This window comes from Pelophylax lessonae (assembly GCF_965119305.1).
Source record: "Pelophylax lessonae genome assembly, chromosome: 4".
Taxonomy (NCBI): Eukaryota; Metazoa; Chordata; class Amphibia; order Anura; family Ranidae; genus Pelophylax; species Pelophylax lessonae.
The window spans coordinates 431599037-431622768 of NC_138771.1; the positions used below are offsets into that span (position 1 = coordinate 431599037).

Here is a 23732-nt window from a genome sequence, read left to right on the forward strand (position 1 = left end):
CAGTGTCATTTTTACAGAAACAGTGCATATTTATAGCACTGATTACTGTAGTAATGTCACTGGTACCCCCAAAAGTGTAAAAAATGTCAGTCAGGGGTCCGATCTGTCCACCGCAATGTCGCAGTCCCGCAAAAAAAATCACAGATCGCCGCCATTACTAGTTAAAAAAAAAAACAATAAAAATGACATAAATTTCCCGTAGTTAGTAGCTGCGATAACTTTTGCGCAAACCAATCAAAATACGGAAGTGACGTGCGGGGCCGGTGCCGTCGCATTGATTCCTGGGAGCGATGACGTTCAGCTCCCAGGAATCATCGCGAGGCAGGAAGTGACGGGGTGAGCCGCGGCGCTGGAGGAGGAAGTACCCTGAGGTGAGTATTTACGATCTTCGATTACAAGGTGAGTGTACAAAAAAAAATAAAAATAACTATCCAATTCCTTTTCAGGTTATGTGTAGCTAGCGGAGGGGCACAAAAAAAAATACAGATTTTGTGCCCGGAACTCCGCTTTAACTGTCAAAATAGAAATATATTGTTATTTTTTCAAAATTGTCGCTTTTTTTTATTAATATCGCAAAAAATGAAAAGCGCAGAGGTGATCAAATACCACCAAAAGAAAGCTCTGTTTGTGGGGAAAAAGGATGTAAATTTTGTTTGGGTACCACATTGCATGACCGCACAATTGTCAGTTAAAGTCGCACAGTGCCGAATCGCAAAAAGTGGCCTGGACGTAAGACAGCAAAATCCTCCGGTGGTAAAGTGGTTAATCCTTTATGAGAAAGCATTTAGATGGAATATATAACCAAGATACACAACAGGATGTGTTACCTGTACATCCTTCCAGGTGGTGATCAGGCTGTTTTCCAAATCCATTTGTGTCACCTGCTCTTCATCAATCTTAAATAAAAATGAAATGCATTTTTTTTTTACATTTTTTGTTGTTGTTGTTGATTTGTTTAAATGGTCAAATAACATAACTCCTCTAAACAAGAAAAAAAATAATGTTTGTGCTTTCTGTCATACAGTATGCAGTAAAAAGGGATACTGCATTTAGCAGTTATTTTCCTGTACTTGCTGAAAAATGTTCTTGGCCTAAATGAAAACAAATGTTGCCACCAAAATCTGAACCAATAAAATATATTATTTTTTGCTCTGGTATTTAGATATACTTAAAAGTAAGTCTGTCTAGAAAGTAAGGGGTTGCCACAGCTGACTTCTCCTAAGGGTCCATTCACACGGGCTTTCCGCCCAGCGGACTCCATTTTGCTCAGCAGGGATCGATCCGCTGATCCCTGCTGAGCAGGCGGATGACAGCTCTGTCCCCGCTAACTGTGCTGAGACGGACCTCTCAGAGCTCGGATGAAAACAGACCACCTGTCCGTTTTCATCCGATTCGATCCTCCAGACTGATGGAAAATAGGGTTTCCATCCATCTGGATTTCCCAGACAGGATCGGATCGGATAGCAGCGGGTGTCAGCAGATATGTCCCCGCTGACATTCGCTGCTACTTAGGGGTGCATGGAGCATCCGATCAGATCCACCTGAAAAACTGACAGGTGGAACTGATCAGAAAGCCCGTGTGAAAGGGGCCTAAGAGAATTTTAGCACCTGACTATGCTGTGAGTTATTTTTTCAGCATATTAAGGTGTTTTTGATCTTATAGACTTTCATGGAAATGCCTATAAATGCATGATTTGTGTATTATTTGTGCATGTTTATGCCTTAAAGAAGGTCTCTCCTCCCCTTGCCCAGCCAAGAAACACATTTCTAAAGCTTGATACAATTGCAAAAAACCTTTAAATCTCATGTAAAATGTCTATAATAAATGCCGTAAAATGGCTGAAAAATATCTGAAAAAAATGCTTTAAAATCACCAGGCACAGGTGTGAATGCAGGCAAGTCTGCTACTTTCTTGCCTGCTGACCCAGAACAGTATTCGGTAAAGTAATTCTGTCTCTTTTCTCACCCCTTTTTACAGCATGCTTTTCTAGGTCTGTGGTTAAAATTCTTGAAGCCAGACACAGCCAAGAATCATTTTTTATAAAGTGAATCGGCAATGGCAGACCCCTTCCCTTCTAAACACAGAGTCACTTTAAAAGGTATTTATAATGTATTTTTATATCTATACAAACATGTTTTGCCTTTCATTTCTATTTTAAACTGAATGGGTTGTTTTACAAGATGTTTGTTCACAATCACTTTAAGTTCCAACACATTTTTTGGTCTGCTCTTCCAATATGGCGTCAAATATAATTTTTAGGTGTTGCCTGATTTTTTAAAATAAAACATTGGAATTCACACTGGTTAAGATTGGCAATATTTTCTATTGCCCTGTATGAACCAAAAGTCGGCAACAAGAAAGATCTTTATTTTCGTTGCTTGTTGATTGAACTTCTGGGGTTACATTTTAACACACACATGCGCTGTAGATTTTTTCAAACTATTTTCAATCAATTCCACTACTGTTTAGAAAATCAATTGTTTTGGCTCAGAAAATCTGACATGACGGTTCATTTTTTTTTTTCCATTAAACTTTGCATTTGGATAACTAAATTTGGCCACTAACATTTCGAAAGTCAAATGATCGAGCATATCAAATGATTTTCAAACCAAGTATGGCCAGCTTTACTCATGGCCTCCAACTTTCCAGCTCGGTGTAGACTGCACATTTATAACAACTTGAGTGTCTCATCTGAGGTTTGTATGGGGCTTATGTTAATTGCTTAAAAAGACAAGAGGGGCCAGTTTTCCATAAAGTTTTTCCCTTTTTTATAAGGGATCACATCTCAGCTGTATAAGAGCTGGGGGGAGGAGAAGCAGCAGCACACTGAGCTTACCAGTGAATGGCTGTGCAGTGGGGGAGTGTCAGCACAAGTCTGATCATTGGAGGAGAGAGGGCTGAGTTCCCACCATAGCTAGAGAACTGACCATGCTGTGCTCCCCTTAGTGTGGTCAGTTTTTAATAGGAAAGCAGATGGGCTGGCAGGAAGGAAAACCAGGGATTTCACACAAAGGTAGCAATACAAAGAAAACAGGATACTTTCTCATACAAGTACTTGATACAGCCGACACATATCATGAATATGAACTGTAGGGGAGACAAACGCTTTAAGGATGTTATTATTGATCGATAATATATTGATAATTGTGGGACAGCTGTCAATACAAAGATGGCATAATCTTATGCACGTTCAACAGATCTTTTTAAATCCAATCATTTTTTCAAACGATTTTCTAAACATGTATGGCCAGCTTTACTGTACCTGCATGGCTTTCCATGAAAATAAAGTGGAACCTACCTCCTTGCAGGCTTCATAATCTGTAGATAAAAAGTCAGCTAAGCACAGTATCCAACTGGAGAGGCTAGAAGCTGCCTGCCCAGGCATCTTTTGGAGCAGCTTATGTAACTAATCTGAGGTCTTTGTAGTGCATGCAGCCCTGCTTGGAAAAGTCTGTGTGGAGGAGTCAATTAACTTTAACATTTTTAGAATTATGGGAGCTATAATTGCTGCTTGTGTCTGAAGATACACACTCCAGGGCTGTCCTCCTTACACGTCATTCACTACCTGGTGAGTCAATGACCTGGAAAAAGCATAACGTATGCTTGTTGCAGGTCAGTAACTTCCTAAATAATAACAGATAAGGATGTTAACCCTGAAACTTGAACATTCCAAGACAAGTCAGCAGTACTAGTTCCCTTATTTCTATGATGACTAGGTCACACATAAATACCAGTAACTCATCCAAGAAAATAAAATGTATTAAGTACATTACTTACAGAGAAAACACTAGGATAATTGTCAATCAAATCCTCCATTATCTTCACTTCATGTTCTCCTTTCCCCTCCGTTTGAAACAAACTCGGAGCAAATAGAAGTGCAAGATTTTTGGTGCACATCTGGTTTAGATCTGCACATTTTTGGACCCTAGAATATCACAAAAAAAGGAATGCACAAAGATCATCAGAAATATTGTATTAAACCAATTTGTAATGTAACTTCTATAATACAAAAAATACCCAGGGATATCTAAATATGGAACAATGAATAATTAACAGAGAATACCATCCAAAAGTTACCCTTGCAGCAGAGTTAGCTGACTATGTATGAATATTACCTAAAGGATAAGTATAGGCAAAGCTAGTTTGGCTATACTCCTTCTGGGGATCGTGGGAGTGCAGTTCGTTCTGCACTTTTGTGATCCATTTTCAGGTGCCAGCAGGCTAAAGCCCGCTGTTGGCTGACCTCACTCAGTCAGGTTAGGCTTCGCAAAGATCCCAACATTAAAGTCAGAATCCATCGAGAAGCCTGGATCGTCATCTCGAGGGGCAGAGCAGAGAGCTGGTGACTGACATTCACCACTTTATGATAGGAGCAGGGGAGAACTGAGCAATCAGCTGTGTTTAATCACTCATTTCACAGCACAGAGCCGGTGGGGGACAGATTTAGCAGCGGATCAATGCTGCATCCACCTAGTTGAGTTTAAATCTTTTGTTTTTTCAAAATCCATACTTCTTTAAAGTGCAACTCCAACCAAAATGTCACTAATTACAAGCAACAAAGACCCTGTGAAATGGCAATTCTTCTTTGCTTGCAGTCTCATTTTAAGCTTGGGGTAGAGTGGGCCCCCAGTGCTTCTTAGTCCTGCCAAAGGGGCTTGCTCACAAAGCTGCAAGGGTCCCTGGAAATCAGGAAAGAACTCAAACAAAGTATGTCACTAGTCAATTGGATGCAGAGTGTGCACACGTGATCATAACAATTACAGAAAAGAACGAAAATTACATTAAAGAGTACCAAATAACATACACAAGAGCCTGTATTCTCCCTGTACTCCACCCTATATATAATTGAAAATATCATCTAAAAATATGTTTTTTAGCTTTTTGCAGTGTAAAGTGCCTTAATATGCATCCTAAGCAACAAGGTTTAGAACAGCCACTTTTATTTTTAATAGTTTTCCTTTACCTATGTGAACTGACACAAATATCAGATGTTACCAGGGCCACCCTGAACGCAGAGGCCCCATTATAATCTTGCATTACAATATGGATACTTTGCCAGAACAGTCACAGGCTTTATACTAAACTGTTCTGAGATAGCCTTGGCACAGCAGCCCCTCCCTCCTGTCCATCTCAAAACATTCCTCCCTGAGGGATTCCTCCTGAACCAATGCAGAGCACTGCAAGCTGCCAGGGGAGGGTAGAGGGGGGAGATGTCATTCCGGATTGTATGTTTAGCCCAATGACAGGCTATCAGAACAGGTAAGATATGTGCCAGCAGCTTCCCTGTGCAGCTCTGCTTTAGGAAACCTTTTCTGTATTGTATATTACTGCCCCCTGTACTGTGCCCCCCCATTCAACCACACTGTGCCCTACTGCATCTGCACTGTGCCCTCTTGACCCACTCATACTGTGCCCAATTGCCCCTTGTACTGTGCTCAAGGTTTAGAACAGCCACTTGTATTTATAATAGTTTTCCTTTACCTATGTGAACTGACACAAATATCAGATGTTGTTACCAGTTCAACCTGAAGGCAGAGGCCCCATTATAATCTTGCATTACAATATGGATACTTTGCCAGAACAGTCACAGGCTTTATACTAAACTGTTCCGAGATAGCCTTGGCACAGCAGCCCCTCCCTCCTGTCCATCTCAGGAGCTTACATCACAGGAGATGGGCAGGAGAGAAGGGTCAGCAGGGATCAAAGCAGTACACATCCTGCCGACACAAGCAGTGACAGTAAAACATTCCTCCCTGGGGGATTCCTCCTGAACCAATGCAGAGCACTGCAAGCTGCCAGGGGAGGGTAGAGGGGGGAGATGTCATTCCGGATTGTATGTTTAGCCCAATGACAGGCTACCAGAACAGGTAAGATATGTGCCAGCAGCTTCCCTGTGCAGCTCTGCTTTAGGAAACCTTTTCTGTATTGTATATTACTGCCCCCTGTACTGTGCCCCCCCATTCAACCACACTGTGCCCTACTGCCCCTGCACTGTGCCCTCTTGACCCACTCATATTGTGCCCAATTGCCCCTTGTACTGTGCTTGCCTGACCCACCCACACTGTGCCCTCCTTAACCCCATATTGTGCCCTCCTGACTCACCCACACTCAGGGCCGGACTGGGAATAAAATTCAGCCCTGGAAAAAATTTCATACCAGCCCCATAGCATTATTATACCGGCCCAACAGCATAACGCCATTATTTTCTTGTTCATAAAAGGGAAAGCCATGCATTTTAAAGTAAATTTGAAGAGTGTACTATCATAGATAAGATAGATATAAAAGCATATAGGGCTTTATATATAAAAGAGCAAATTCTAGTAAAAAAAGGGGTAAAAGTGCGGACATGGTAAAGGAGAGGTCAGAGGATGTGAGGACATGGCACAGGACATGTCAGGGGCTGTGCGGACATGGCACAGGACATGTCAGAGGATGTGAGGACATGGCACAGGACATGTCAGGGGCTGTGCGGACATGGCACAGGACATGTCAGAGGATGTGCGGACATGGCACAGGACATGTCAGGGGCTGTGCGGACATGGCACAGGACATGTCAGAGGCTGTGCGGACATGGCACAGGACATGTCAGAGGCTGTGCGGACATGGCACAGGACATGGCAGGGGCTGTGCGGACATGGCACAGGACATGGCAGGGGCTGTGCGGACATGGCACAGGATGTCAGAGGCTGTGCGGACATGGCACAGGACGTCAGAGGCTGTGCGGACATGGCACAGGACGTCAGAGGCTGTGCGGACATGGCACAGGACGTCAGAGGCTGTGCGGACATGGCACAGGACATGTCAGAGGCTGTTGCGGACATGGCACAGGACATGTCAGGGGCTGTGCGGACATGGCACAGGCCGTCAGAGGCTGTGCGGACATGGCACAGGACGTCAGAGGCTGTGCGGACATGGTACAGGACATGTCAGGGGCTGTGCGGACATGGCACATGACATGTCAGGGGCTGTGCGGACATGGCACAGGACATGGCAGGGGCTGTGCGGACATGGCACAGGACGTCAGAGGCTGTGCGGACATGGCACAGGACATGGCAGGGGCTGTGCGGACATGGCACAGGACGTCAGAGGCTGTGCGGACATGGCACAGGACATGTCAGGGGCTGTGCGGACATGGCACAGGACATGGCAGAATTATCAGGGGCCCTAATACAATGCTTATCCCTCTCCCCCTAATACAATGCTGATCCCCCTAATACAATGCTGTTCCCCTCCTCCTAATACAATGCTAACCCCCTCCCCCTAAATTTGGGGGGGGGATCAGCATTGTATTAGGGGGAAGTCATCATTTTATTAGGGGGAGGGGGGTTAGCATTGTATTAGGAGGAGGGGAACAGCATTGTATTAGGGGGAGGGGCCCCAGGGGGAATGGCAGATAAGCATTGTATGAGGGGGGGGGTAGGTTAGCATTAGGGGCCCTAATATGCGGATTCTCTCCCCCAAATGCAAGAGGACGAGGTCCCCTACGCCCCAGCCCATTTACACTTGCCTGGCTGTGCTGTCTCAGGCTCTGCTCCGCTCCACTCCACTCTTCCTTCAGTCACACAGTGTGACCTGGCTGCGATCATGCTGCTACCGCTGCTGCTGGCTTCTGTGAGGTGTGGGAGGGATCGGAGCCGTGACCGTCATGCAGACAGTCAAATGATCCACCGCCGTGCAGCCGCTCCCGCCGGATGTGACGTCATGCCGCTCATAGCGGCTGACGTAGGAAAGACTCCAAGAATGTATCTGTCACTGGAGCACAGCGGGGGCCGGGGCTGCAGCCGCCATCACAGCGCGGCCGCGGCGCGGTCCCAATGCTTAAAGCGGTCGCATCTCAAAGCAGCCCCAGGGCCGGCGGCCCACCGGGGAAATTCCCGGTATCCCGGTACGCCAGTCCGGCCCTGCCCACACTGTGCCCTACTGACCTCCATACTGTGCCCTCCTGACCCCCCCCCCCCCACACTGGGCCCTACTGACCTCTGTGCTATACCCTCTTGACCCACCCACACTGTGCCATCCTGGCCCACCCACATTGTGCCCTACTGATCCCTATTTTGTGCTTTCCTGAGTCACCCACACTGTGCCCAACTGACTTCCGTACTGTGCCCTCCTCACCCACTTACACTGTGTCCTACTGACCCCCCCGCTGTGCCCTACTGATCCCATGTGCTACGCCCTGCTGCACCTTGTACTGTGCATTCCTGACCTCTTGTACTGTGCCATGCTGATCCCCCCGTACTGTGCCCCATTGACCCTTCTGTACTTTGCCCTGCTTGAATGTACTAAGAAATATATGTTTAATTCTATCAACAATTTATACTTTAATTCTTGAGAGTAGGTAAATAAATTGCTGGTAAGGCCTTTACGTTGCCCAGGGGCCCATAATTCTATTAAGATGGCCCTAACGTTAACTCATGTAAAATCATATAAACTAAAGTAGAAACATGCACAATAACTGAGGTCATTGTGCTTTTCCATGCTGAAGAAAACTACTTTTGTGAGAATACTGCCATGGGCAATTTTATTTAATAACTAAGCATTCCATCGCAAAAACAACTGAATCAAAACCAAAGAAACCATACAATATCCCTAGCATATACATTTAAAAATATACACTCTTGGTGGTAGGTTGCTTTGAACCTAACTGTTAAACTGTTTTCTGTGAAAGAATAAAGCCAGAAGATTCCAGCTTTAACTTTTCATTCATTCAGGTTTAAAGAAAAAAATGTAAGACATAGGTTACTATGAGCAATACAGAAACTACGCTTTGTAAACATGAAATCCACTGGTTGAGAATCAGTGTTATAGGCAAATAAACTGTCAGTAATTAGTGAGGAGAAAACCCACACCACTAGTAGTGGATCCTGCTATTCTCTCAGCCAGCATGTATTTTTGATAAGTGTCATCATTGAGTGAACTAGTAAGGATGTTTGACCTTTTACTAGTTCACTCTGGTATCTAAATATCTAAGTGCGCAGCAGACATCCCTCCCCTGCAGAAATGGCATGTTCCATTGAAGCGGACTGACTCTCATTGGTGATCTTAGGTCACCCATATGAGAATCCCCAGCCCTGTAATGTCACTATCCAAATAAATAGGTACTTTGTTTCCTTATAACAGTTTATCTTCCCGGCCACTGTACCAGTTAACAGAACAAGTTGTATAGAAGGTGAGTGGATTGGCCAGTTCAAGCAAACTTATGTTTGGAGTAGTCCTTCATGAATTCTGACTTGCACAAACAAGTTTGCTCATCTCTATCAGTCATGTCAAGTCTTTCCTTTTTACAAACTCTGATTCCATCAGTTTATTTCCTAAATTCTGATTGGAAAACCACAACAGAATGAAATATTATTGCAAACTAATATAACATTAGAAATATATTCAAAAGTTATGGCAAATGTAGAGGTATTACCGGTAGAGGTGACCAATCAGTGCAGCCAGCGTAGCTCGATTTACTTTAGGAAGGTGGTTTATCAGCTCCATGTAATTTTCTAGCCTTTTAGACTTTTCTTGATGTTCTTAAAAAAAAAAAAAAAAAAAATATTTGGCATTTAAAACAGGAAGATAATGAAAATACTCACAAAAACAAATGTATACATATTCACTGTAAAATCCTTTTCTTGGAGTCCATTAAAGTCCACAGTCTTAAGCCTTCTAGCTATACTGCCACCTGCAGAATGATTGGATACTGAGAAATAAAACTGTACTGTAGGGAAGCCCAGGAAAATCCCTCCTACTACCAGCATGCCTCTGTTTTCTAACATAGCAATATTGAAAGCATAATCAGAAACATAGAGGGGCGGGACCTATGTCCCTTCATGGACTCTAAGAAAAGGATTTTATGATGAGTACAAACATTCTGTTTTCTTACTCGTCTCTTGAGGGACACATAAAGTCTAACTTTCAGGACATCCAAAAGCAGTTGAACTGGCATATAGCAAACAGCCACTAAACGACCCAAGAAAGAGACAACAGAAAATCTGGGGACAGCCTGCAGCTCAAAGAGTAGCCTGAAGGATCGTATGCCTAAAGTTGGCATCAGATGAGATATAAACATCCTCCACCTGGTAGAAATAAGAGAATGTGTAAGCAGAGTACCAGGTCACAGCCTTGCAAATAATGTTGATGGTCTGCCTGAGCCACCTAAAGGTAGTGAAATAAGAAGCTGATGCACCCTTACGAGGTCCATCTGGGATGACAAAAAAAGAATTAGTCTTTTTGAAAGAAGCAGTGACTGAGAGACAGACTCTCCCAGTCTGAACCAATCAATGGGTGGTCATTTCTTTTTGATGAACTGAAGCCAAACAAAGGGTTGAAATAACAATGTCCTGATTGAAGCAGAAACTACCTTGGGCAAGAAGGAAGTCCTGGGACTCAACACCACCTTGCCCAATTGCAAAACTAGATAGGGTTTCTTGCAGGATATGGCCACCAGTTCAGACGCTCGTCTTGCATACCTGATGGCTTAAGAAACATGACCTTGTGAGTAAGAGTAGAGAGAAATGTCTCTAATGGGTTCCAATGGCAGTTTCTGAAATTCAGAGAGAAACAGATTTAGAGCCCTCAAAGTCACTGGGGGATGGATGGGGAGAGCTACATTGGAGACAATGTACAAACCTAACCCTTAACAGTGCTGAGATCCAAAAACTGGTCAAGACCCAGCTGCATGAAGGAGAAGATTTGTCCCACAGAGAAACTACTGGGATGGAAGACCCTAGACCCTTCCCAAATCAAGTAGGCCTTTCATGTCTGATGATCAACCAATGTGAAAAGTAGATTTCCTAGCTTTTATATCGTAGAGGTCGCAGACTCAAAGATTTCCCTGTCCAACAGAAGCTGGGTTTCAAAAGCCATCCTAGTAAGGCCAGGGGCCATTAAGCAAAATGGCAATAACAATCTGGAACAGCCTATGAAGCATCTGCCAGGAGTTTTACCAAGCTGGCATTCCACATCCACCTGGGCCAGCTGAAGCAATACGGATTACTGGATGCACTCCATCTTGAAGTTGCAAAGCGGACAAGGAAGAGGTTTCAGAAAAGGTATAGTAAAGATCAGGGTGTACTGAAATCCCATAACTACCTGTGCATTCTATACTTCTACTAAAGGATTTCTGTACCTGAAGACAATCCTATCCAGTTTGTTGTTAAACTTGGATGCCAGGCAGTTCACATCTGGCATCTTTTGCCTGTGACACAATCCTGGAACACCTCTGGGTGTAAGGATCACTTCCCCAGCTCCAGGTGCTGCCAGCTGAGAAAATCCGCCTTCCAAATGCCTACGTCTGGAATGTACAGGGCAGGCAAAGCTGGAATGCAAAGTTCTACCCAAGACAGGATGCAGTCTACCTCTCTTGCTGCTGTGAGACTCCTTGTTCCTCCCTAATGATTGATGTATGCTACTGCTGTGATGTTTCTGAAAGAATCCAGACCAGATGCCCTCCAGTAGCATAATCCAACTCTGCAGACACAGCAAAGAAGTTCCAAGTTGTTGATTGGGAGACAAAACTCATCAGACAATCATGTTCCCTGCACAGAAAACCAGAAATTTTCCGTGGCCCAAAAGCCTGAAATTCAATGTAAAGAGTCCCCTGAAAACAGGAAGCAAGGACTGCCACCACTTCAGGGCCAGATTCCAGAGCCACCAAGCCAGGGACAGCCTGGTTCTTGGTGACAGACAAACGTTGCATTGCTAAGGTCTAAAGATTAAAAAAGAGCAAATGGAACAGTTGTGAAGGAGGCTACCATTAGACCTAGGACTTTTATGCAAAAGTAGAGAGTCAGACGTCTCCTGGACTGTTTATGCTGTGGTCTAAACCATTTCCAGGATTAGACGTAGATACTCTAAACCAGCCTTTCTCAACCATTTTACCATAGGGAAACCTGTAATATAATTTTCTGATTTCAAGGAAGTCCTGCTAGCTATTGCTAAAGATACAGTAAACAGTAAATAAGTATGATGGTCAATGCTCCTTATATTGTTGGTCAGTGTGAAGGACAACTATTAGTCGTGCAGTCCACAAATCTGCCCTTCAGGGAAGAGTGGCAAGAAGAAAGCCATTGTTGAAAGAAAGCCATAAGAAGTCCTGTTTGCCATTTGCGAGAAGCCATGCGGGGGACACAGCAAACATATGGAAGAAGGTGCTCTGGTCAGATGAGAGCAAAATTGAACTTTTTGGACTAAAAGCAAAACGCTTTGTGTGATCGAAAACTAACACTGCAGATCACCCTGATGGTTTATATCAAAGCATATTCATGTTTTCGAATGGCCCAGTCAAAGTCCAAACCTAAATCCTATTGAGAATCTGTGGCAATACTTGAAAATTGCTGTTCACAGACGCTCTCCATGCAATCTGACAGAGTTTGGGCTATTTTGTAAAGAAGAATCGGCAAAAATGTGACTCTCTAGATGTGTAAAGCTGATAGAGACATACCCAAAAAGACTTGCAGCTGTAATTGCAGCAAAAAGTGGTTCCACAAAGTATTGAAAATCATTGATCATTTTCCTTCCACTTCACAATTATGTGCCACTTTGTGTTGGCCTATCACATAACATCACAATGAAAAGCATTTCCGTTTTTGGTTGTAACATGACAAAATGTGGAACATTTCAAGGGGTATGAATACTTTTTCAAGGCACTGTATATACCCCATATCCCTAGTGATGAGAAATATACAAGCTGACTGTAAAAAAAAAAAAAAAAAAAAAAAAAACGGAATCATAATCTGTTTACAACAAGAAGAATTAATAAACATGCAGATAAAGCAAGTACTTTTGCCTCCCTGTTACTTTTCTTGATTTTTAATTTCATGGTTTAATGAACAGTATTTTTCTTTTATGGTAAACAGCAAACATAACAACAAAGATAAATGTGCTGCTGCTGTAACAAGACTCTGAATGTCACATGTGGAACAGTACACATGCTTAACATAAAATATTTAAAGGAGAACTCCAGCCAAAAAGAAAGGCCTCATGCACATGGACATGTTTGGCATGACAGCATCAAATCCTGGTATTTTCGGGTGCCCAAAAGACACATCTGCAATGTTCCAGCCCAGCAGCTAGTCAGGAATGCTGCACTTGGTATATACGTTCTTGAACCTAAACATGAGTACCGCTCAGTAAGACCTCCATCCTTGCATTTCGACCTGTCATACATTTTGACAGGCTGCTGGAAGGGGGGCTGGATGCTGCACCTGTGCTTCCCTCTCCCTGTGACAGCATGCAGGGGTTTTACTCCTCTGCCTCCGCTGTAACTTTTGAAATCAGCACAGGCACAGAAGCACACGGTCATGTCATTCATTCACACAGACATTAATGAATGAACTACAAATCTTGTCTGCTATCACAACACTGGTAGTCCATTGGCACATCCTCCAGCTCTCCAATTTTAAGCCCATTACCTAGGTATGGAGAGGGAGGCAAAGGATAAGTCCTCAGGAACCTGGCTTTGCACCTGTGAGCAAAAAATCTAAAATACGCTTTTTTTTTTTTTTTTTTACCTGCAAATATGCATTTATTATTTTGCTCTAAAAGGTGGCTTTAGCATTTAAACCACCCATGTGCATGTAACCTATCAAGATAAAACTGAACAGCCTGATGAGCTCATCTAGCTTTGCTTTCTCTTCAAATCTGCATTCTCCATGTTTGCACCTAAACTGACTGACTCCTTGTCTCCTTGTGCTGCTTTGTCCCCTCACGTTCCAGCCCTGCTGTACAAAAACTGCAGGAGGCTGATACCAGGTCAAATTCAGATACTGCTCATATTTATATTCATATATTCATATTTATGATTAGAGAATACATTTAATTTTATATTAGACATTACAGAATTGCATTCATTTGTCTAGAGTTCAGCGTTAAAGTAAAATTCTGCATATGCAGAGAAACAGTTCTCTTGAGTCAGTTAAATAAATATTGCAGATTTCTATTTGTTCTGGTCATCCATGTGACTAGCTTCCTCAAACTTCCTCCAGCAGACTGCTAAATGATAGCGCCTACTTGCTATAACTCCCCAATCAGTCCCAGTGTTGTAAGCTCAGAAAACCTGTATCTCAGAATCCTTCAAGATGTGCAGATCCACTATTAATATTCTCACCAATGGCAGCAAAGCTAAGAACAGAGCTCAGAATGGCTGTGATTTTACCTCCAGCATTGTGCACACTTCTGGAAGAATCAAAGAGCCAATCAGATGAGCGGGAAATTAGATTTTAGGGGGTATACTAAATAATAATATCTGCTTTATCTTTGGGCTGATTGGGGGGACATGGGCAGATTGCTCCTCTTTTTTTACCTGCAGCTTCTCTCCATTGTGGATGTCGTTCTGTTGTGAAAATGGGATCATCCAGCTCCCTGAAAAACCTCTTCAACACATCCGTGACATCTTCAACAAAGTTGTCGCTGATGCGAAGTTTGACGTTTCGGGCATCTTTTCGAAACTCGTCCATCAGCAGTTTAATCCGAGATTTTGCTCCATTTTTCCGATATATCCCCTCATGACAAAGACCTGTACAAACACAGCGCTATGAGCCATTCATATCCAAAGATAATTGGCAGACGTGTAATGTGTTCCTGAGTCAGGACAACTAGTCAGATTATGGTATGACATGCACTAAATTCTTTATCTTCTGAACATTGATGCCTCCACTGTGCACCCTAATATTTCCATTCATATAACAACTGTGCTTTATATAATGTGGAACAATGGCAGAGCTGAAGATAAGAACACATTGGGGTTGATTTACTAAAACTGGAAAGTGCAAAATCTGGTGTAGCTCTGCAAAGAAACCAATCAGCTTCCAGGTATTATTGTCAAAGTTTAATTGAACAAACTGAAGTTAGAAGCTGATTGGCTACCATGCACAGCTGCATCAGATTTTGTATTCTCCAATTTTAGTAAATTAGTCTCACTGAGCATTCGATTCATGAAAGTTAATGTGGTAGTTTGGGAAGACAAATGCATCAGTTATCTGCAGGATTTATTTATAAATGGTATTATCTGACTGCTTCTTATGGGTCATTCCCATTCCTGCCATTTTAACACAATAGAAATAAATAAGAAATCTATGACTATAAAGTCCATGGCTAGAATGAATAAATGATAGGATGCATATGGAACTTATTAAAGCAATAGGCAGGGATACCATATAGAATTTGAACAGAATCTGGTTGAACTGGATCATCTATAAAGAATCTTAAAGACTCAATTCTCTCTATAAACTATAACTAAAGGCAAAAATTTTTTTTTATTAGTTTTGGATAGAGTGGAGAGGGATTAGAACGCTTGTCAGTTTGTTTTTGCTGTCTGTGCCACCATTAACCAGTTAAGGACCGCTCGCCGCAGTTATACTGCGGCGAGGCAGCCCCTCCTGCACAAACCTCCTGCAGCTAGGGGGCGGCTCCCGCCCCCACTCGTTAGCGGGGAAGCTGGCGAGTGTGTCAGGTGGCTCCTATTGCCGTCTGACACCCTTGATCTCTCCCCGTTGAGAGAGAAGGACGGTCGGCTGTTGTGAACACAGCCGTCCGTTCTTCTCCCTGGGATGATCACAGAGACCATGTGATCCTGCTATATAGGATCGCATGTCTCTGTGATCATTTCACAAGCCCAATCCCCCAACAGTTAGAATCACTCCCCTAGGCTTACATTTAACCCCTTGATCACCAACAGTGTTAGCCCCTTCCCTGCCAGTGTCATTATTACAGTAAGAGTGCATATTTTTAGCACTGATTACTATAGTAATGTCACTTGTCCCCCCAAAAAACTGTCAAAAATGTCAGTTAGGGGTCCGATCTGTCCACCGCAATGTCGCAGTCCCGCAAAATATCACAGATTGCTGCCATTACTAGTAAAAAAAAAAAAAAAAACACAATAACAATGACATAAATCCTTCCCGTAGTTAGTAGACGCAATAACTTTTGCGCAAGCCAATCAAAATACGCTTATTGCGATTTTTGTTTACCAAAAATATGTAGCAGAAAACAAATTGGCCTAAAATGTTAAAAAAAATTTGATTTTTAAACTTTTTTTTTGAGAATGTCATATAGCAGAAGGTGAAAAATTGTCGCTATTTTTTTGTTTATAGCGCAAAAAATAAAAATCGCAAAGGTGATCAAATATCACCAAAAGAAATCTCTATTTGTGGGGAAAAAAGGACAAAAATTTAGTTTGGGTATAGCGTCGCACGATCGCGCAATTGTCCGTTAAAATAACGCAGTGCCGAATGTAGGGCTGCAACTAACGATTAATTTGTCTGTCGACTAATCTATCGATTATTTTTACGATTAGTCGACTAATCTAACGATTATTTTTATTTTATTTTTTTTGCTTAATTTAGTGTTTTTTTGATTAGCTAATTAATCCTGTAATTAATACAGACCCCTCAGTAAGCCCCCTCCCAGTACAGACCCCACAGTAAGCCCTCCCACCTAGTACAGACCACTTAGTAAGCCCCCCTCCCAGTGCAGACCCCTCAGTAAGCCCTTCCACCTAGTACAGACCACTTACTAAGCCCCCCCTCCCAGTACAGACCCCTCAGTAAGCCCTCCCACCTAGTACATACCACTTACTAAGCCCCCCCCCGTACAGACCCCTCAGTAAGCCCTCCCGCCTAGTACAGACCACTTACTAAGCCCCCCTCCCAGTACAGACCCCTCAGTAAGCCCTCCCACCCAGTACAGACCACTTAGTAAGCCCCCCCTCCCAGTGCAGACCCCTCAGTAAGCCCTCCCACCTAGTACAGGGCTTACTGAGGGGTCTGCACTGGGAGGGGGGGCTTACTAAGTGGTCTGTACTGGGTGGGAGGGCTTACTGAGGGGTCTGCACTGGGAGGGGGGCTTACTAAGTGGTCTGTACTGGGTGGGAGGGCTTAATGAGGGGTCTGCACTGGAAGGGGGGCTTACTAAGTGGTCTGTACTGTACAGACCACTTAGTAAGCCCCCCTCCCAGTACACTAGTACAGACCCCTCAGTAAGCCCTCCAACCTAGTACAGACCCCTTAGTAAGCCCCCCCTCCCAGTGCAGACCCCTCAGTAAGCCCTCCCACCCAGTACAGACTGTACTAGGTAGGAGGGCTTACTGAGGGGTCTGCACTGGGAGGGGGGGCTTACTAAGGGGTCTGTACTGGGTGGGAGGGCTTACTGGGGGGTCTGTACTGGGAGGGGGGCTTACTAAGTGGCCTGTACTGTACAGACCACTTAGTAAGCCCCCCCTCCCAGTACAGACCCCCCAGTAAGCCCTCCCACCTAATACAGGCCATTACAAGCCGGTGTAGCGCCGCACATGTGACATGTCTAAGTAGCTGGGTGATCGGGGAGGATGGCGAATGTGTTGCGGCAGAAGCTGTGGCAGTACAGGCAGTACAGGGGTGCTGGAGACGGTCAGCGCTCACCTCTTGTCTCCGACGGAGCCCGGCGGGGGAATTTCACCCGGCCGGCAATGCTTCAAGCGGCGCGGCGGCCGGCCAGGGGGCGTGTGACGTCACGCGTTGACGCGTCGACGCTTTTCACGCACGTCGATGATTTTTTGTAGTCAACGTAGTCGACGCATCGTGGCAGCCCTAGCCGAATGCTGAATCGCAAAATAGGGCCTGGTCAGGAAGGGGGTAAAATCTTCCGGTCCAGAAGTGGTTAAGGAGATAGATTCACCCTCTCTATTTCTCCTGTTTACCACTATCATTGAAAGTGAAAGAAAATCCTAAATTTTGGGCTGTGCCCAGAAAAGTAATAGAGGGGAAATCTTCCAATTGGGACACTAGTTCTGGTGATCTGGGGGTTCCCAAGAAAAGTGCTGCATTTGTGCTTTTCAGCACTAAACTACCCCTCTCTTCCCTCCTTTCCACCATTTCTCTCCATACTTATCTCCTCAGCTTTTCCCCTTCTGTAGTTCACATTTAAAGACACCCCCTCCACTCTCTCCTCCATCCTTTCTCTGTAGTTAACCACTTCCCCACCAGGCCTATTTCGGACACTTTGTATTTACAAGTTAAAACCAGTATTTTTTCCTAGAAAACTACTTAGAACCCCCAAACATTATATATATTTTTTTAGCAAAGACTCTGGAGAATAAAATGGCGGTCATTGCAATATTTTTTGTCACGCGGTATTTGCGCAGCGGTCTTTAAAACGCCATTTTTTGGGAAAAATTACGTTTCACTGCATTTAAAAAATACTAAACAGTAAAGTTAGCCCATTTTTTTTGTATATTGTGAAAGATGATGTCATGCCGAGTAAACAGATACCCAACATGTTACTGTTTAAAATTGCGCCCCCCCGTGGGATGGCGACAAACTACGGTCAATAGAGATCTCAATAGGCGACATTTTAAATTTATTTAACGGTTACCAGTTTAGAGTTACAGTGTAGCTCTTTTTTTTTAATTATTGCTCACGCTCTGGCGATCGCGGCGATACCTCACATGTGTGGTTTGAACAGCGATTTCATTCGCGGCTCGACTTCCGTATACGTTTTTTTTTGTGCGCGAGCTAACGGTGACGGGGGCGGCTAAATTTTTTTTTTCCCATTTATTTTATTTATTTTTTTAACTTTATTACAGTTTTTAAAAAAAAATCTGATCACTTTTATTGCTGTCACAAGCAATGTAAACATCCCTTGTGACAGCAATATGCAGTGACAGGTACACTTTATGGAGGGATCGAGGGTCTAAAAGACCCTCGACCCCTCCACTACACTTCCCTGTATGCAAAACGCCGAAAACAGCGTTTTTGCATACAGCCGTTTTTCAAATTTGCCGCCGTTTTTCAGCACACTAACCCGGAAGTGACGTCATGGACGCCGCCTCCGGGTTACGTCATCGGAGACCTGATCGATGACGTTTCCGGCATTCATCGGGACTCCATCCAGCCGGCAGACGTGCCGGCTGGGTGCTCGGGGCTCCCGGTGGGACGGGAGCCCCGGTAAAAGCCGCGGAAGGCGGCGGGAGGGGGGGACGTCCCCTCCCGCCCCCCCGGGTAACGATCGAGCGGCTCCCGAGCCGCATCGATCGGTACCGACGGAAAGCCGACCGTCGGCTTCAAACAACGGTACCGGGATGATGCCTCTAGCTAGAGGCATCATCCCGGTATACCCCCGCAAAGTTTAGGACGTCATATGACGTCCACCTAGGGGGAAGTGGTTAATTTGACAATGCAGTGTATGTCCTTGTATCAAGCTAAAGCTTTGTTTTTCTTTGTGAATGTACCTTTACAATGCTGTACTCTTTAATGTATGTAATGTAACACACACATCATTTATGTACCGATGGTCAATGTATGGGTACCTTTTCTGGATGCTCCCAATTAAAATTGAAAGAATTACATTGGCCTTTAGATCATAATTAAGTATGTTGAAAACCCATTATGTGGGATAAAACCATTTCCACATAACATGGAATACTAAACAAAATTGAAAAAATATATTAACATAAAGAGAGAATCTAATTGCAGTACAGATTTTGAGATGCTTCACATTGTAAATTATAAGCTTAGAGTAAGTTAATGGCCATTTCAAACTGAGAAAAGACTGACTGCTATGTGACTGTCACTAATATATGAATATTTAACCTGCAAATAAACCCAGCTTTAATATAGGACTCTAACTTAAATATATGTAATATTTTTCATCCAAAGCGGCTGTGAAAAGTTAAATACACAAGCATAAGGCCCCTTTCACACATGCTGTCCGTTTGTCTGTTTTTCATCCATCCATTGACGGATGAAAAATGGACATCAATGCATCTCTATGTAAAAACGGATGACAACCGATGATCATCTGTTAACATCCATTTTCATCCGCTTCCATCAATGTCCGTTTTTTGGAACGGATGAATGCCCTATTTTTCATCCGTCAAAAAAACGGATCGGGTGAAACACGGATGTAAACGGACAAACTGTCTGTTTTTCATCCGTTTTTGCATTGGTAGTGAATGTAAAAAAAACGGCCAAAAAAAAACGGGTGAAAAACTGATGAAAAAAACGGATGAAAAACTGATACATTTTGACGTGACTGAACTGATGAACTGAACGGACCGTATGTGTGAAAGGGGCCTTAGGTCCGTCAGGCGGACTCCGTTTATCTCAGCGGGTGATTGATCCGCTGATCCCCCGCTGAGCAGGAGGATGGCAGCTCTGTCTCCGCGCTGTGAGTGGAGAAAGAGCTGCCAGGTCCCCGCTGTTCTCTATGGGGGAATCGGATAAGAACGAACCGTCTGTCCATTCTCATCCGATTCCGGCAGACGGATGGAAAATAGGGTTTCCATCCGTCCGGTTTTGACGGATCGGATGTCAGCGGACATGTCTCTGCTGACAACCGAAGCCCCATAGAGATGCATGGGGCATCCGTTCAGATCCGCCTGAAAAACTGACAGGTGGATCTGAACAGAGTCCCTGTGTGAAAGGGGCCTAACTTTTAATTTTATCTGACTGCAGTGTCAGTATACTGGAAAGTAATGATCAGGCAGTATAAATAAGACTGGGTACAGAAAACTGTTATTAAATGACATGTCTACACAGTGAAACAATGAGAAGAATTGAGTGAAAGCTAATTGCTGAATGAACAGGTGACATATAATCTAATGCTAGAGCCATAGACTCCTTCTAGCACAAACAATATTCCAGATTTTTATTTTTTAGTTTGGCTTATTAAATCACTTTAATATATCAGGTTAAAAAAAAAAAAAAAAATCACACCCACCGTATTGAGTAAGGAAAGCGATGCAGCTGTCTACAATGATAGGAATGTCATTCCTACTAAGTTGCTGATCACGTAACATGTTTCCGCTACTACATGCTGCTACTTGGATATCCACACTCCATGCCACAAAATCTGCTCGTGTGATACCCTGCAGATACAGGGTCCTAAAGAGTGGAAATAATGTCAAGTCAAGTCTATTTTAAAAATCCAGATGCACAGAAAACATCATTTGGTTCATGTACACTTTAAAAAGCCATAAAATCATGACCACTGGTCCTTCATCGTGTCAACATAAGGCTGCATTCACACCTGAGCGTTTTGTAGCTTGAAGCTCAAAGAAGCTTAACAAGCAAAATCCCATTCATTTTAATGGCCCTGTTCACATCTGAGCATGAACAGGGTCATTAAAATGAATAGGGTTTTGCTTGTTGAGCTTCTTCGAGCTTCAAGCTACAAAGCGCTCAGGTGTGAATGCAGAAGAATGGGGCTTACTCCACCCATTGATTCCACTGGTATGTTGATATGATGGAAGATAGAAAAGGGAGGAGCGTCCTGTCAATTGTTCACCATAATTAGTAGGATTAGAGAAATAATTTAAGTATTTGAAAAAAATGTATTCCTATCCTGAGTCTCTGTCATTGCAGCAAACCAATCTGATCAGAAGGGGCAAACAGACTCATTATTATGTGGACATGAATAGGACCAGAATAAGAAAATTACAATTAGTATCTGACAAAAATTCTCTCCTCACAATCCAGCAATTGCAATTACCTGAATACTATCCACCTGAAACATAGACATAATGCGTGTGTGAATTTTGCTGGAGTTGCCCTGTAAACTGTAACACTATTTATATAGTTAGAAGAGATTTTGAAACATAACAATTAGGTAAGTGAACTACAACTTTTGTGAGATAATGCACATAATAGATGGTCTAGGTTATAGTTTAACTCTTCTCTGTTGTTCTGAAGAATGGCCACCAGGTGGCAGAGGAGCACTGTGTAAAATCAGCAGACTTCTTATGTAACGAAATGTAAAATAGTGACAAAAATCAACAAAAAAAAAAAAAAAAGAATTTACACATACCTTCCTTTTTCTACAAGGATTAATATATCTTTCTTTTCAGAATTTTCTGCGGCTGGTGATACAGCTAAATATCAAGAAAGGAAAAAGTAAGCAAAGACTCACTAAAATGAACAGAATCTTGTTTTCAATATTTTACACTATTCACATGAACTGCAGGCACAAACACTTTTATTTAAATATATTCCTCGGTAGTCAACAGGATATAAATTCATCTGCAAACCCAGATATTAGATTGTAAAAATAGCAGTGACATTTTTTTGTGAGTGGAGCCCACTACAGGCTGCCTGCAGAAACTATAGAGGGGGCAAACACGAGACCAGACACTCTGCACAAGGAGTGTAGTGCAATGATCTATCTTTATAACAGGAACTCCTGCACAGAGGCAAAGCTTTATTCTGGATTAACGTAAAAATGCACATTGTTTTTGTATTTAGAGAATATTTGGTTAGCCCGGATATCAGTTTTAAAGAAAGCATTTGGCTTCATAACACAGTGAAGATAAAATGATGATGAACAATTGGTACAGCAACTAGTCAGACATCAGGTGTGAGCCAAAATAATGAAAGGTGATATTTAATTGGTTACCATGTGTTTAAGAAAGCCTAGGACATAGGATGGTGGTCTGAAGTGTGTGTAAGAAACAACATGCTCATTTATTTTAAATTACATTTTTTTTCTTTCTTCTTTACTAATGCATAGAAATTCATGTTCATATAGCCTAAAGTGCACCTGTCCCCAGATTTTGATGAAGTAGTTTACATATTTTAACCACTTTACCACCGGAGGATTTTCCTGCTTTACGTCCAGGCCACTTTTTGCTATTCGGCACTGTGCGACTTTAACTGACAATTGCGTGGTCATGCAACGCCGTACCCAAACAAAATTTACGTCCTTTTTTTCCCACAAACAGAACTTTCTTTTGGTGGTATTTGATCACCTCTGCGCTTTTCATTTTTTGCAATATTAATAAAAAAATGCGACAATTTTGAAAAAATAACAATATTTTTCTACTTTGACAGTTAAAAAAAATCCAATATATTAAATTTTTGTCCTATATTTAGGCCAAAATTTATTAAGCTACATGTCTTTGACAAAAAAATTCTCAATGAGCGTATTTTTAACCGCTTTAAGACCGGAAGATTTTACCCCATTCCTGACCAGGCCATATTTTGCGATTCGGCACTGCGTTAATTTAACGGACAATTGCGTGGTCGTGCGATGATGTACCCAAATTAAATGTACGTCCTTTTTTTCCCCCCACAAATAGAGCTTTCTTTTGGTGGTATTTGATCGCCTGTGCGATTTTTACTTTTTGTGCTATAAACAAAAAAAGAGCGACAATATTTTTTCAATTTTTTTTATTTGAAATTCCCCCCAAAAAAATTAAAAATCAAAATTTTTTAACATTTTAGGCCAATTGCTACCTATTTTTGGTAAAAAAAATCGCAATAAGCGTATTTTGATTGGTTTGCACAAAAGTTATCGCAGCTACTAACTACGGGAAATTTATGTCATTTTTATTGTTTTTTTTTTTAACTAGTAATGGCGGCAATCTGGCGGTAATCTGTAATTTTTTTTGCGGGACTGCGACATTGCGGCGGACAGATCGGACCCTTGACTGACATTTTTGACACTTTTGGGGGTACCAGTGACATTACTACAGTAATCAGTGCTATAAATATGCACTGTTACTGTAAAAATGACACTGGCAGGGAAGGGGGTTAACTTTTATCGGTGATCAAGGGGTTAATGTATGCCTGGTGCTTACTGACGTGTGTGGGGGGAGGGGACTATGTGACACAGGCACAGATAGCGGGTTCAGCTATGCTGAATCCTGTAATCTGTCCCTGCCTGTCACTTAGGAGATCCGCCCGCTTTGTTTACACAAGCGGGCGGATCTCCACACTCGATCCCCGACGATCGAGGGAAGAGCAGCGTTGATCACTCGCCGCTCCTCCCCTGG

General features: G+C 43.0%; 1 protein-coding gene across 3 annotated transcripts in view; it reads right to left on the reverse strand.

The window, feature by feature from the left end:
• The window catches only part of ARAP3 (ArfGAP with RhoGAP domain, ankyrin repeat and PH domain 3), a 345521-nt gene that overhangs the window by 56919 nt on the left and 264870 nt on the right, over positions 1-23732 (reverse strand). For all 3 annotated transcript variants that reach the window (XM_082254616.1, XM_082254617.1, XM_082254615.1), the window contains exons 19-24: positions 21770-21833; positions 20684-20847; positions 14292-14504; positions 9414-9519; positions 3779-3926; positions 828-896 (exon numbers count right to left, since the gene is read on the reverse strand). In XM_082254616.1, the coding sequence (XP_082110742.1) occupies positions 828-896; positions 3779-3926; positions 9414-9519; positions 14292-14504; positions 20684-20847; positions 21770-21833 (764 nt within the window). The remainder of the gene's footprint in view (positions 1-827; positions 897-3778; positions 3927-9413; positions 9520-14291; positions 14505-20683; positions 20848-21769; positions 21834-23732) is intronic.